Source organism: Mastigoproctus giganteus, chromosome 3 (assembly GCF_048544385.1).
Source record: "Mastigoproctus giganteus isolate SK-2022 chromosome 3, ASM4854438v1, whole genome shotgun sequence".
Lineage (NCBI taxonomy): Eukaryota > Metazoa > Arthropoda > Arachnida > Uropygi > Thelyphonidae > Mastigoproctus > Mastigoproctus giganteus.
The window spans coordinates 178,803,410-178,816,986 of record NC_143577.1 but is presented as its reverse complement, the minus strand read 5'-3'; the positions used below and the strand labels follow the sequence as shown (position 1 = coordinate 178,816,986).

General features: G+C 34.1%; 1 protein-coding gene across 1 annotated transcript in view; it reads right to left on the bottom strand.

Annotated features, from left to right (window-relative positions):
• shtd (anaphase promoting complex subunit 1) overlaps positions 1–13,577 on the bottom strand; it is a 989,031-nt gene that overhangs the window by 714,913 nt on the left and 260,541 nt on the right. The window contains exons 13-14 of the mRNA XM_090370159.1: positions 11,452–11,649; positions 1,249–1,319 (exon numbers count right to left, since the gene is read on the bottom strand). Coding sequence (XP_090226285.1) covers positions 1,249–1,319; positions 11,452–11,649 — 269 coding nt within the window. The remainder of the gene's footprint in view (positions 1–1,248; positions 1,320–11,451; positions 11,650–13,577) is intronic.

The window sequence follows — 13,577 nt, the reverse complement described above, 5'->3', positions numbered from 1 at the left end:
GAACTGAAATCTTCTGGATCAAAATCTTCAAGAAGTTCTTGAATATAATGTTGTGATGACAACGGTCCAGCTTCTTGATGAGAATTTGATGTAGAAGGTTGATGGTGATCAAAATCTTGAGAAGCAGATTGTATTAAACTCTGCATTTTTTTTTTTTTTTTTTTTTTTTTGTTCTCTATGTTTTTGAACCCTGTTCTTTTGTCAACATGGGAGGCTTCTTCAGTGGCTTTGAAGCTTTTATTCTTGCATACTTCTCTCGATTTCACTCAGCTGAAATTTTAGCCATCTGAAATACTCTTATAGGTTGTTAACTAAAATTACATTATATATTTTTACAATTCAATAGTCAGCAAAATCAATTTGTAGACTAGTATGATGTCATAACCAAAAACTATGGCAAGAAGTGATTGTTGTTTGTTGAAGTGATTGTTTTATTGTTGCATTCTTGAATCAAAGCCATTTAAATTTTTAAACAGTTTAATTGAACATCTATTAAAACTTAAGAGCTAATGAAGTTATGAATAATATAACATTTTATACTCATGTCTTCTACTTACTTATGCTACTTAGAAGGTTGATGTTGTTCAAAATCTTGAAAAGCAGATTTTATTAAACTGCATTTTTTCCCCATTTGCTACATTTTTGAACTTGTTCTTTTGTTGACACGAGAGACTTTGAAGTTTTTATTCTTGCATAATATTACTATCAGCTTCTTACATTAGTGGCTGAATTAGCACCAAGTGACATTATTTCCGTCTCTTAGCATGGGTGAAAAAATGTTCTTTCATCTTTTTCAAATCTACATTACTTTTTTTCTACTATCCTTACCCTTCTAGTCCTTGGCACTTTGTGTAATTTTCACCTCCATCTATGCAAACTTTATCAGACTTATCTATTCTTACATACTTTTATATATATATTCTGTTTCCCTTTCTATATATTCTGTATATATTTTCTGCTTCCTTTAAGAATAGAGAAGAAAAAATTATTACTTTTCGCACAGCAGTTTAAGCATAACATGTTGATAAATATTCTCTGTTATCTGCAGAACCACATTATTCAAGAAGAAAAGAAAATATTTATTTGGAAATAACAATGACACATCATTACATCATTCCATTTCATAACCCTTACTAAAGAATTTTCTTAATTTAACGTATACAATCTCATCCCCATGGCTAAGCTTAAATGAGAATTCTACTTTATATCCAAAAATTATAAAAGTAAATTTAAAATGCAGAAGATTACCTTGCAAGTTCAAAAAGCATACGTGACAGCTGAGATAAACTATTCCACTGCAGCATATTCAATTTGCTATCCTGAAATCAATTCAATAACTTAGTTAACTTTAATCCCATAAATATAAATGAGGATACCTAAAGATTATTTAAAATCTTTAGGTATCCTCAGCCACATACCAGATTTAAATAACTTTAAACACTAAGGAAACAGACCACTACTACCAATAAGCAGGATAATCCATTAGTGGGTTGCCATGTTTTAAAAGTACTTTGTTTTTATCCTTACTAATCCTGAGCTGAAAGGCTTGTCTCATTCCCCACATTACATACAAAATAATTTAAAATGAAGTGCAGCAAGTAAACATTAATATTTGTTACCATATCTCAGATGCACTGTTCAGCAACTATAGGTAAGGCAGAACAACTGACTGCTGATCACTTAGTGTGCTCACAATATAGCAGTGAATCACTTAACCTTATATTTACAAATGTACTTTTTAGCATTACAAAAATTCAAAAATCTCTACCTCCTATTTTAATATATCTATTCCAGTTTGTTGATAAATGAGCATTCTTCCATAACATTTATAATTTTATATAAAATACTTAATCACACATTAATCAAGTACATCTCTCTCTCTCTCTCTCTCTCTCTCTCTCTCTCTCTCTCTCTCTCTCTCTCTGCTTATTTTCACCTGTATTGAATTGAAGCTTTACCGCCTGCAATTCATATTTAAACAAGCACATTTGATAATAATAATAATAAATCGTATATATTTAGAAATGTAATTATTCAAGCTATCGAAAGTATAAAACTTGGTATAAAAAGTACATAAGGTACATTGCATTGAAGTGAAAATTTTGGTTTGCCATTATAACCACATCCAGAATGATGCATTTGCACTGCCTGGATGAAGGTAATAAATGGTTTATCATTACTTGCATTAATTAAATAAATGTGCAGAGATTTCTGTATTAAGCTTTGTCATATTTTAATTTTATAAATTGTTAATGATTGGAACCACTAGTAATTATTTATTAATACCATGTAATGCCAGTGGTAAACAACATTAGTGGTTCATAGCAGCACAAAGGTATCACTTTATAGACAGGGAAACCCACTAGTGAATTATAGCATTTATATTTAGTGCAGAAATTAGTACAAACTCTGCATAATAATACACGTAGAATCATGCACTGAAAAGATAATAATACATTTTTATTACCAATTTCTTAAAATGTGTGAAGGATTAGAAAAACTATTTCAGTTCCTTTACATTCTACTACTATTATAATTACACTACCTGACAAAATTTTTTTTTCGTCATACCTCTGGAATGAAAGTTGGTTATTCTGAAGTTAATGTCCTGATTACGAAAATATCAAACTTTTACTTCTGTCATGTCTACATCAAAAGATATACACAATATCAGCATAAATGGTTGTATTATTACACACAATATATGTTACTTAGACATGTTTCCCATTCAATGATTTTCTTTTAGACTCCAATTGCTTTCTCGTTTAAGGAACCAACAGTAATCACCCATCATTGCAGAGTCCCAGCGACCTTGGTATCGTTTTTCATTGCAGATAGGTCCTAGTAGAAGTGCTCCCCTTGTTCATCACTGACATCTGCTAAGTTTTCAGGAAAGAAATCCAGATGGGAATGAAGGAAATGCATTTTCAATGACATTCGGCACCCCATGTTGTTGTAACATTTCAGCAAGTTTGTCACCAGTTGCTCATAGTTCTCTTCTTTTCTCTTTCCGAGGAATCTGTGTACCACAGCCTTGAAAGATCTCCATGCAGCCAGTTCAACATCATTCAGGTTTCTTTAAAATTCTTCATCTTTTAGGAGCTTTCTTATTTGAGGACCTATGAAAATTCCTTCCTTCAGCTTTGCATGAGATAAATTTGGAAACATTTTAAGTAAATATGCGAAACCTCTGCTTTCTTTATCCAGTGCCTTAGTGAAATTCTTAATCAGTCCAAGCTTGATGTATAAAAAGGGAAGAAAAACCTTTCGTGGATCAACCAATGGAACATACTTTACATTGCATTTGCTGGGAATATATTCATCTCTCTTGTCCCAGTGTTGTATGACGTAGTGTTTGGCTGTTGCACGACTATCCCACAAACACAGGAAACAACAGTATTTAGTGAAACCACCTTGCAACCAAACAAGCAGTCCAATCACTTTGAGATCACCACAAATATTCCAACCATAGTCATTGTAATGCATCAAGAATCTGGGACATACTATCGTAAGTTTCTCTCAGGACAACAGCATGAACAAGAGGAATTGATGGTAAAGTATTTTCATTATGAAGCAATACTGCTTTCAAACTTAGCTTTAATGCAGCAATGAACAAACACCAGAGGTATTGTGATCAATGTTCAGTTCATGCATAAGACCAACGAAGTCTTTGCAGACACACATATTGTTTTCCATTGCAAAATATCTTGAAAACTCTTCAGTTCACTTACGATATATTGTAACGTTTGTACCTTTGGCGAATAAGTTCCACTGTTAGTCTGGATCCGAGTAATTCAGTCTTCTCTTTGGGTAAGCCCAAGTCTCTGATCAAGTCGCTTAATTCTTCTTGTTCAACGTAGTGTGGGGCCTTTTCTTTTTCTGGCTCGTAGTCCAAATCATGTGAAGTACATGGTTCCATGACATCTTGTAAATCGATTTCTTCTGTACGTTCATCACTACTTCCAATACCCCAAGATTTTGGTGGCACAGATACTGGCAGTTCTTTACCATGTGGCACTGGCCTAATTGCTGGTGGGATATTTGATGCAGTGCTTGCTCTTTTTGGAAATACCTTTTATTTTGTCATGCAGAAATAGCAGTCATTGAAATGATTCTTGAGCTCGTGCCATACCATACGGACGGCAAAAGGTAATGCTCTCAGCTTGCTGTATAACCAACCAGCCTTAAGTTCGTTGTACAAATAATACAACAGATGTGTGGAGCCCAATTTTTTTCTTGTTCACCGATCTTGCAGCCGAAGTACAATGAATATGCAACTTTTGTGACATTGTATATTTTCTTCCTCTGAGTTTTTGGGGTTAAGTGTTCACAAACATAGCAGAAGTTGTCTGGGTGATTTGATGCAAGTTCTGTGCTTTGTCTTCTCCATTTTAACAATGCATTAACCTGAAAGCAGTAAAAGCAATTGGTAAATTTGAACAGAAGGTGAATTCTTGTAGCATAGTTTATCATACACTATATAGTGAACAGTTGAAGGGTGTAATAAAATTAATAAAAATACTGACTTGTCTGAAAAAGTGCATCAAAATCAAAATATACTATATTGCAAGAATATACTATATTGCAGTAAGGATGTACTTACTTAACTTTTAGCCCAATAAACAAAACCAACCAAAAGTTAATAAGTGTAAAAATAGTATTTCAAACAGTAATGATATCTTTGTACAGAATCCAGTTATCTATCTATATCTTAAAACTGAGACAAGATAGGAAATTTTTATGATTGATTTTAAATTCTATACATAAAACTTGACCAGAAATAATCACTGATTTGCTGGAGGTAAAAATCATGTTGGGTAGTGTTATTATCCATGCAGCACACTCTAATCATGGACCACACCAACAGGGACTGGCACAATTGGAAGTGGTGGTATATTCAGTATTGTTAACCACCAGGTGTAATAGGTGTTTAATGGAAATGCAGAAATATCAGTTTTATGGAGGGAGAGCAGTGGGATGTTGCAATTAGAATTTATTCAATGGCGAAATTAATACTAATTAAGCATTGCATGCAACATCTCTCATTCCATACACAAACAGAACAAATAAATTTTGGCTTATCCTTCCTTCAGGACAGACAACCAAAATGAAAGGAATACAAGTACAGTTATTTATTTTTATATAAATATTTCTATATAAATATTTATTATTCATAAATATTTCATATTTTGTAGGATGATGTGCAAATCATGCTCATAAAACTCCAACTCTATTATCACAATGACCACTCAGTTATGGTCATACCTCTAAACATACTAAACTGAACTGTAAATTTCTTAAAAAGACAACAACTTACATACTACACATGAGATTTAATATCTGGTAAAAATGTGCTAAATTATTTTCAGGGTTTTGAAGGATATCACACAAAATGCCAGTAGAGAAAATATGAGATAAAAGGGAGTTAGCTTATAGAATTTTTGAATTAAATAACAGCAAAATTACAATGCCAGCTCTTATCTGCAGTATTTGCAAATAAATGCACTTATTGTCTTGTGTTATATGTATATTTTAGCTTATAACAAATGAATTATATATACAGATATTAAAGTATTGCAGATGGAGCTGGCACTTTTAGAAGTGGCAATGTAATGATCACCTGAATAATAATAATAGTAGTATCAAATAACTCAAATAAGTAAGCATATATAGCATCAGGCAAAAAAAAACCTGCCTACATCATCTGCAATTTCCCTCTAACAATTTCACTAATCCTCCCTTAAATTTATTAAAACTACCATTTCCAATTTCTATGGGTCTTGTTTCAGAGCATAGCTTGATTCTGTCAATCAATTACTCTAGGGCTGAAAGTAAATTTGAAGAATTTGCAATATTGGACATACTAACACATGCAATTTAATATGCTTGTGACAAAATATGAGAAAATAGATAGAAATACATCTATCCTGAAGCAACATACATTTTCAATTGAAACTCATGTCCTCTTATGTATGTATGTCATCTCAGCAAGAAAAAGAATGCCATAAACATTTAGTTTACCCATCTATTTAAAGCCTAAAATACTTCAATCACGTCTTTCACAGGAGCATACTAATCCAGATGTTAAAACTTGCAAAACTGAAATCTTTCTTGGTAAGAGTATCCATGTCTTTCCAAATAAATATTGCTCCTCTCTGCAACAACAGATCTATATCCTTCCTAAAATGCAGTTTACAGAACTGTATGGAGTACTCAAGATGAACTGCAACCATTGCATTATACAACAGGATAATCATTTGTCCCTTGGCAAAACTTCTATGTACCATTGACAGAACTCCATAAGCTGTGCTAGTATTCTGTCTGCAAAGCACAGGTAACTTCATGTCGGAATATGAGCCTTTTTTGTTCTCCACTATCTAAATGAGTCCTAATTGAGTGATGTCTGAAAAACCCCTCAAACCTTCCAAAAGAGATCAGTTGAGTCAGTTAATGATTCTTCATTTGCAAACTTCTCAACTCTCAATCACACGAACAATTGGTTTGGCTACACGTATTTCAATGGATGCTTTTGTTCTGACTGTGATCTGTAATAATGCCTCTTTTCATCAATACCAGTAAAACTTTTGTAGAAATTAGTCAATACCGATTTATTGTTCAAATCGAAAGTTACTAATTTTTCCTTATACTCATTTATTCCTTCTACTCCTGAACTTTGTAGCAACCTTCCTTTACATTTCCTGATAAAGTTTTCTCAACCTTTAACTTTGCTGATGCTAGGGAGGCAGTGTCAGATGATTTGGAAAAATGTTAGCATGGATGGGAGGATACACAGATTAATAAGTTAACAACTGCTGTAGCCAGAGGGGAAAGTGATTCTTGCACTGCTTCTACTGAAACATGAGAAAGCCTGAAAAGCAAGGTGTCAGGGATTTAAAAGATCCACAGGCTTTTAAATCCCTGACTTTGAATCAGAGTTGTGGTATCGTTCAAACATAAAGGAGGCAGAACTTGAATACGGGGAGAAAATAGCATATAGTGTTGATTATCAAGTGGCATCAGGGGATCCTAGCAACTCTGCATTTGTATACTCTGTGTCACAGTAAAAACTCTATTAAGGCCAGAGATAGTGTGAGTTTTAGTGTTGGTCTGCATGCATAGTATAGTGTTGGATTGTGTTGGTCCATTGTTCCTCTGGAAGCTGCAGGTGCCCAAGTAGGACCCCACATTGCTTGCCCAGTGCCCCAAGGAAGCAGGCCGAGTGAAATAGGGAATTGAAAGGTCTCTAGTAGGAGCAAACCCTCGGTGACACCTATAAGCCTAATGCCTGTGATAAGTATAACAAACAAACAGAGTGGGCCAGCAAATCAGAATGACTTATAATGGGAGATTTTAACTTCCCATATACTAACTGGAACTTGTGAGTTTGTCACTTGCACACTAGCAAGACATTTGTGAATTTATGGGATGACTGGTTTCTACAGCAGCATGTTAGAGAGACAACTACAGAAAGCAACATTCTTGATCTGATTATCATCAGTGATTCTTCAAGAATTAAAAATCTATAGATTCTTAATTCTTGAAGGCAGTGGTCAGTGTACTGATGTGGAATGTACTTAAAGTAGTAACTACTATCAAGAGTAAAGGGAAAGGCTTTTGCCTTTGTAAATGTGACTACAGTGGTCTCAGAGAGTTTTTAAATTCTATACGGTGGGACCAACTAATGATATCAACAGCAAATTCTAAACAGCAAGCATTCAAGGAAATAATCACAGAAGACACTAGGCTTTTCATACCAACTATGATTAGACCCAGATGGAGGTCAGAAGAATTAATGAGACTCATGGCAGAGAAGAAAAATACATGGAATGCACATAAATTATAAATGATACAGAAGCCTATGATAAAATTACTGGGTACCTATTACTGGTAAAAATTATTAGGTACATCCCACACACTTCAGGAGCCTTACTTGCCTTTAGAAACAAAAGTTTTCCTAACAAACAGTCATCTGTAACTTCAAAATCACTGATTTCATGTATGAGCCTCACTTTCACAGCCTCTCCCCACCATGAAAGGTCTTTTGTTATTAAAGATCGATGCAAACTACCTATCTGATTCATCAATAGCATCAGATGGGTTATCTAAGACTTTCTCACACCCTGTGCACAAAGGTCCATCCAATTTGTTTTCTTTTTCTTTGTATTCTCACACACCAATCCCACTTGTGCTCTGTTAGCCAATGCTTTCTCATACTCAGCTTTGATGCTTTAAACGTTTCTGTGGTACCATTACAGATCAACTTGTACCGGTTGTAAACTCAGTACTTTTCTCCACTTTGTAACTTTCTCATGCCATCATTTTCTGCTCTATTAGACGGGCCAGTTACATTTTCATGCATCTCAGCATCCTCCTCATGCTATATTTTCTTAATGTTATATGTGTTTGCTTTTGTGATTACTGACTTAAAGATATTCTATTATTCTAATGTATTGCCCTTCCTCTGCAATCCACCCAATTGATAGATGCCAACATAACATCTTAAACTGTCACAGTCTCTTTTTCTGAAATTAAAACATATGCCATTACCATCTCAACTACTGCAACATCTTTCCTCATCTTCCAATTAATGATTGTGATCACTACATGCCAATGGTCCCCATATTTTCAGCCTTATGATATCATATGATTTGTGAGTAGTAATAATGACTAAATTATTCTACCCCTATTTTTATAGTCTCTAGTTTATGTTTATTTACAAATTTTGTTCCCCATGGTGAGTTTCCCTCCATCTTATTCCAATCAATTAAAGGCAAATTGAAATCACCCATAATAAGACATTCAAAATTGTTTGGCCATCTACATGTAGAATCAATCGTCATACTCTTCACAATCTTCTGGTCTAGATTATTCATACTTTCATTATACATTTGCTTCCAACTAATTCACCCCATGCAATTTCTATTCTAGCATGTATAACTGCTGCTGACTCAGCAAAAGCTCTTTTCATGCTTAGGTTACTTTTGATAATAAGTATGATCTCATCATCCCTTCTATCTTCCCTATCCTTTCTAAATACAAACAGTGAACTTGTCTTACCCAATTTCCGGGTAACACCATGTTTCCTTTTTTTTTTTCTTTTGTTAGTTGTTGGTGCATCGGCTTCTGTGGCCATAATGCACTCCCAAAATTTTTGCACTACTCTGATTCAAGCCCGAGGCAGGATTCAAACCAGCGACCTTTGGGTTGCCAGGCAGGCACTTTACCCACCCGGCTAGCCCAGTCAGCACCATGTTTCTCCGTTAGCACTATTATGTCAGCATTAGTTGTCCTAGCCAGGAGTTTGATTCAGTCATTTTATTGGCTACACTTCTAACATTACCACAGACGCAGCTAAGGCTAAGTATTCATATTTAGTTTAGCACCCTGACACATCCCATGAAGTTATTTAGGCTTGTTCCGTAACTTTGAAACGTTGCCACCCTCAGAACATCTTTGCCAACGCTGGCTGTTGTGGCAGAAAACAAGAACTGAGATGTAGGCAAGCAGTACATATCATCAAAATAAATGTGTGTCTATGTTACCTTTCACCCCAACCAGCAGTTCCCCTGAACCCATCATGTATCCTTAATGATAATGGCAAAAACCCTTACACCACTTTTGTTCAAATGAATACTCTTTCTACAAAACAGATTCCTTCCACCTACAAATTCAACAATGATATCAAAATAACCCCCCCCCAAGGGCTTTGCAGAGTGCCTCTATTCTTAAGTTAATCCACAAGGCTTTCAATTGTGTAATCTTCTTACCTTGCTTGGGCAAAACAGCAGACATATACACACATTCTGACCCAATATATTTCCAGTGATGAGGCACAATTTCATGTTAACCCTATCAGCAGTAAATCTGGCACAGAAGTGGGTTCTACCTCTCCCAGTGAATTTTCAGAAGTGGTAGCTGGCTCTGTGGAACAACATTTTTCATGAAATTTTGTAAAAATGAAACTCTGTATGCAATTGCTTTAAAATATTGATGTGTTCATACCCTGACTTTACTGACCGACATTAGAGTAAAATTGTCAAAAATCAAATCAGAATTTTTAAAAATATTTGAAAATAGTACCTGTTGACATTTAAATTTTTTTCTTTTTTTTTTTTGATATAATAATATCATCTTCATTTGTTTACAGATTACTGGTTGTTTTACCAAATTCTCAATCTGATGAAGTACTTTAGACTTTTTTTTCTAGCTTCATCTTCCCACTCATTTCAAATGTTACCACCCTCAGAACATCTTTCGAAGATCGGCTCTTGTGACAAAAAACAAGAATTCATGAGATGTGTCAAGCATTACTTTAACCCATATCATCAAATAAATGTGTGTCTATATCATCTCCGATCACAACCAGCAGCTGCCCTGAATCCTACAGGTATTATTAATGATACTGAAAAAAAAAACACTGCACCAACTTTCTCAAGTAAATAACATCTTTACAAAACTGATTCCTTCTACTTACAAGAGTAGGCCCTGCTGATAAAAATTTCCCCCAAGGGTCTTGCTGAGTCCCTCTAGTCTTACATTAATCCACAAGACTTTCAGTGTATAGTAAAGATGAAGATCTGTGAGCTCTTGGAAAGGTTTTTTTTTTTTGGAAAATTTTATATATTTTAAAATTAAATTGCAATTTAATATGCAATTTAACACATTAAATTGCATATTAATAAATAGTTAATAATCCTGGTTATGTTCATTAGCTTATTTTTTAAATTTAGCTAGAGATTTTGTAAGCTTTAACTTAATATCTGTAGAGCTTTTGTAGAGTGATTTGAGAAGGTGGCACAGATTATGGGAATATCATATCACATAACTAGTAATATGATGCATGGTTATGGAATCACTGGGTTTTAATCATGGTAAATAAGTATCTCATATGTACTAAACACATAGATTGGCATATATTTTTTTTTGAATTCAGCTAATAAATTCTATTTCTGGTAAGCAATAACTAACTTAAAACTCTATAATGTAACAGTACAGCATAATACATAAAAATAAACTTGACAGCATAATACTTATTGCTGCAAATCCAGGATGTATCAGTTTAGTGTACTATTCTCAAATTAAATTGAATTTAAAAGGATATCATGTCTCAAACTAGAGCAGCAAAGCAATGGGCTCAATGCAGTGGAAGTGCTGTGGCTCAGAGAAATGAAGAGGACAGTTCTCCTAAGGATTACAGCCCTACAAATTGTGCTGCTTGTGCGATGGTTGCAGAACTACGTGGAACAGGATATGATACAGCCAAGGGTGATTTCTTTGCAGTTTTGGAGCAAAGAGTACAAGGAAATTAGGTACAAACTCAGTGTTCTGATGTTTGCACAAAAAAATAAATATAGGACAAGATGGATTTCAAATGGTGCTTTCATGGCAAAATTTAGTTTTCAGTATTTTCAGAATAATATAGTAATGCTGATTAATGTGTTAAATTTTTACCTCATATACAAGATGCAGAGCAAAAAGGACATGTGGTATATAAGGATAAAGAGTAGCAGAACTATTGACAGAGATACTTGATTCCAATGGAAAGTTTAAAGCTGGTTGTTTTAATGATCCATCATATAATCCCAAAGAGTGAGCTTGCTCTTTCCACATGGCCCAATGATGGAGAGATGACAAAAGCTGCAACCAATCCTATACAGAGAAGAAAACAAATTAAGACCCATTAATTCTTTGCATGTAATGTGATTGCACAAAGACTGCAGACACAAGGATGTATCTGCAGTCTTCAATTTTATACATTGAATAAATGGCATACTTGTATTTTGTTGGTACAACCTCAAACAATGATTTAATAAAATTTATTCTTTGAGGTTGAATAATTCATTAAAAAGGTAGAAGCCTTCCTATATACTATCTTACTTCATTCAAGAAGGCTACTTTATGGAAACTTTAGTAATCCAGTAAAACCAAACCTGTTAAAATTAATAAATGCAACCAATCCTATACAGAGAAGTATAGGAAAATAACTAAGTTATTCCTTGTAAAATGCAAAAGCCCACTCTTATAGCTCATTAGCAACGATGTGTGCATTGAGGCCTATATGCTTAGTAATATAACTCTATAAAAGATGGAGTAGCAACTGGATTCAGAAATAATATACAGATTAAACTGTACTTACCTTGTAATAAAATTATTATTATTATTCTGTTGGCATAAGAATATCACAAATATAGCCACTCCCCGGCATATGTAATACTCGACTTATGTAAATTCGACTTTAAGTAAGTTTCTGCCAGCCAGTGGAAACCTTAAAAAATCGTGGAAACATATTTCGCATCCCATAGGAATAAATGGAGGTATTGTGAAAATATCGTAATGTGAACCCAATAACACATTGTGTTTTTTTTTGGTAATTCGTTCCAAGATCTTGGAAGTTGAAATTTTTGCTATAAAACTAAGCTATTTATCTCTCTAAAGATAATTTTTATAATGGAGCACTACCCTTTCATCATTATCATATGTTCCGTTATAAAAATCAATTTTGAATGCCTTTGTTGATATTTTTCTAAAGAACATTTCTGGAGGTCCCTACCATAAAACAATTTGCACTTTCCGATTTATTGGGCTTTTCTGTTAGTGCATCTAATCATATACAGGTAATAAACTCGATCTTATTGCATTTTCGATAATACTGATAGCTGGAATTGTTTGGGTTTTTACATTATTATGGCGAAATGTATTCTCCTTCAATAAAATATTCACTCATATAAAAAAAACAAATAAATTTTCAGAATCCTCTCTTCATTCCTATTTACTTATTACAATGATGAAGGAAAAGCAACCAACAGAAAGTGCATGTGGTAGCAGTGCTAGGAAACCAAACAAAATTGATTTAGAAATGAAGATGAAAATGATTAAGAAGTAAGAAGCAAGACAAAGTTTGATTAAGAAGTAAGAAGCAAGACAAAGAAGCAAGACAAAGTTTGTCATCTATTGCAAGGGAATTAGGTCTCGCTGCTTCAACAGTAAATACTATTTTAAAGGACAGTGTGCATATAAAAGAACATGTCAAAGAATCAACGCACTTAAGATCAACAGTGATCACAAAACAGCATTCGGGTACTATATCGAAGATGGAAACCTATTAATATGAATGGAAAATCAGATTCAGAAGCAAGTGCCCCTGAGTCCAATGGCCATTCAAGCAAAAGCAAGAAGTATTTATGAAGATATTACGGATAAGTATGCCGAACCCCAAGCCAAGCAATGGGTGGTTTTAATAGGTTCAAGCATCATGCTGGTTTCCAAAACATTAAAGTATGCGGTGGTCACAAGTGGAAATTCTACACCCGCAGAGAAATTTTGTGGTGTGTTGGAAAAAGCCCCTTCTAAATTTACACAGCCCTCAACCTCTGATGCGGTGTACTTATCAGCTGGAGACGTTGATTCTGGAAACGGTGCTAGAAAGATAAAATTTGCTGACGTTATCGCCTGTCTCTTCTATTTTTTTGTAATTTTATAATTTTGAAATTTTTGTAATCTTGTACACTTTTGTAATTTTTCCTGCAAATGAGATAAAAATAATTGAATAAATAATTCTGTTTACATATCCGTCAAAC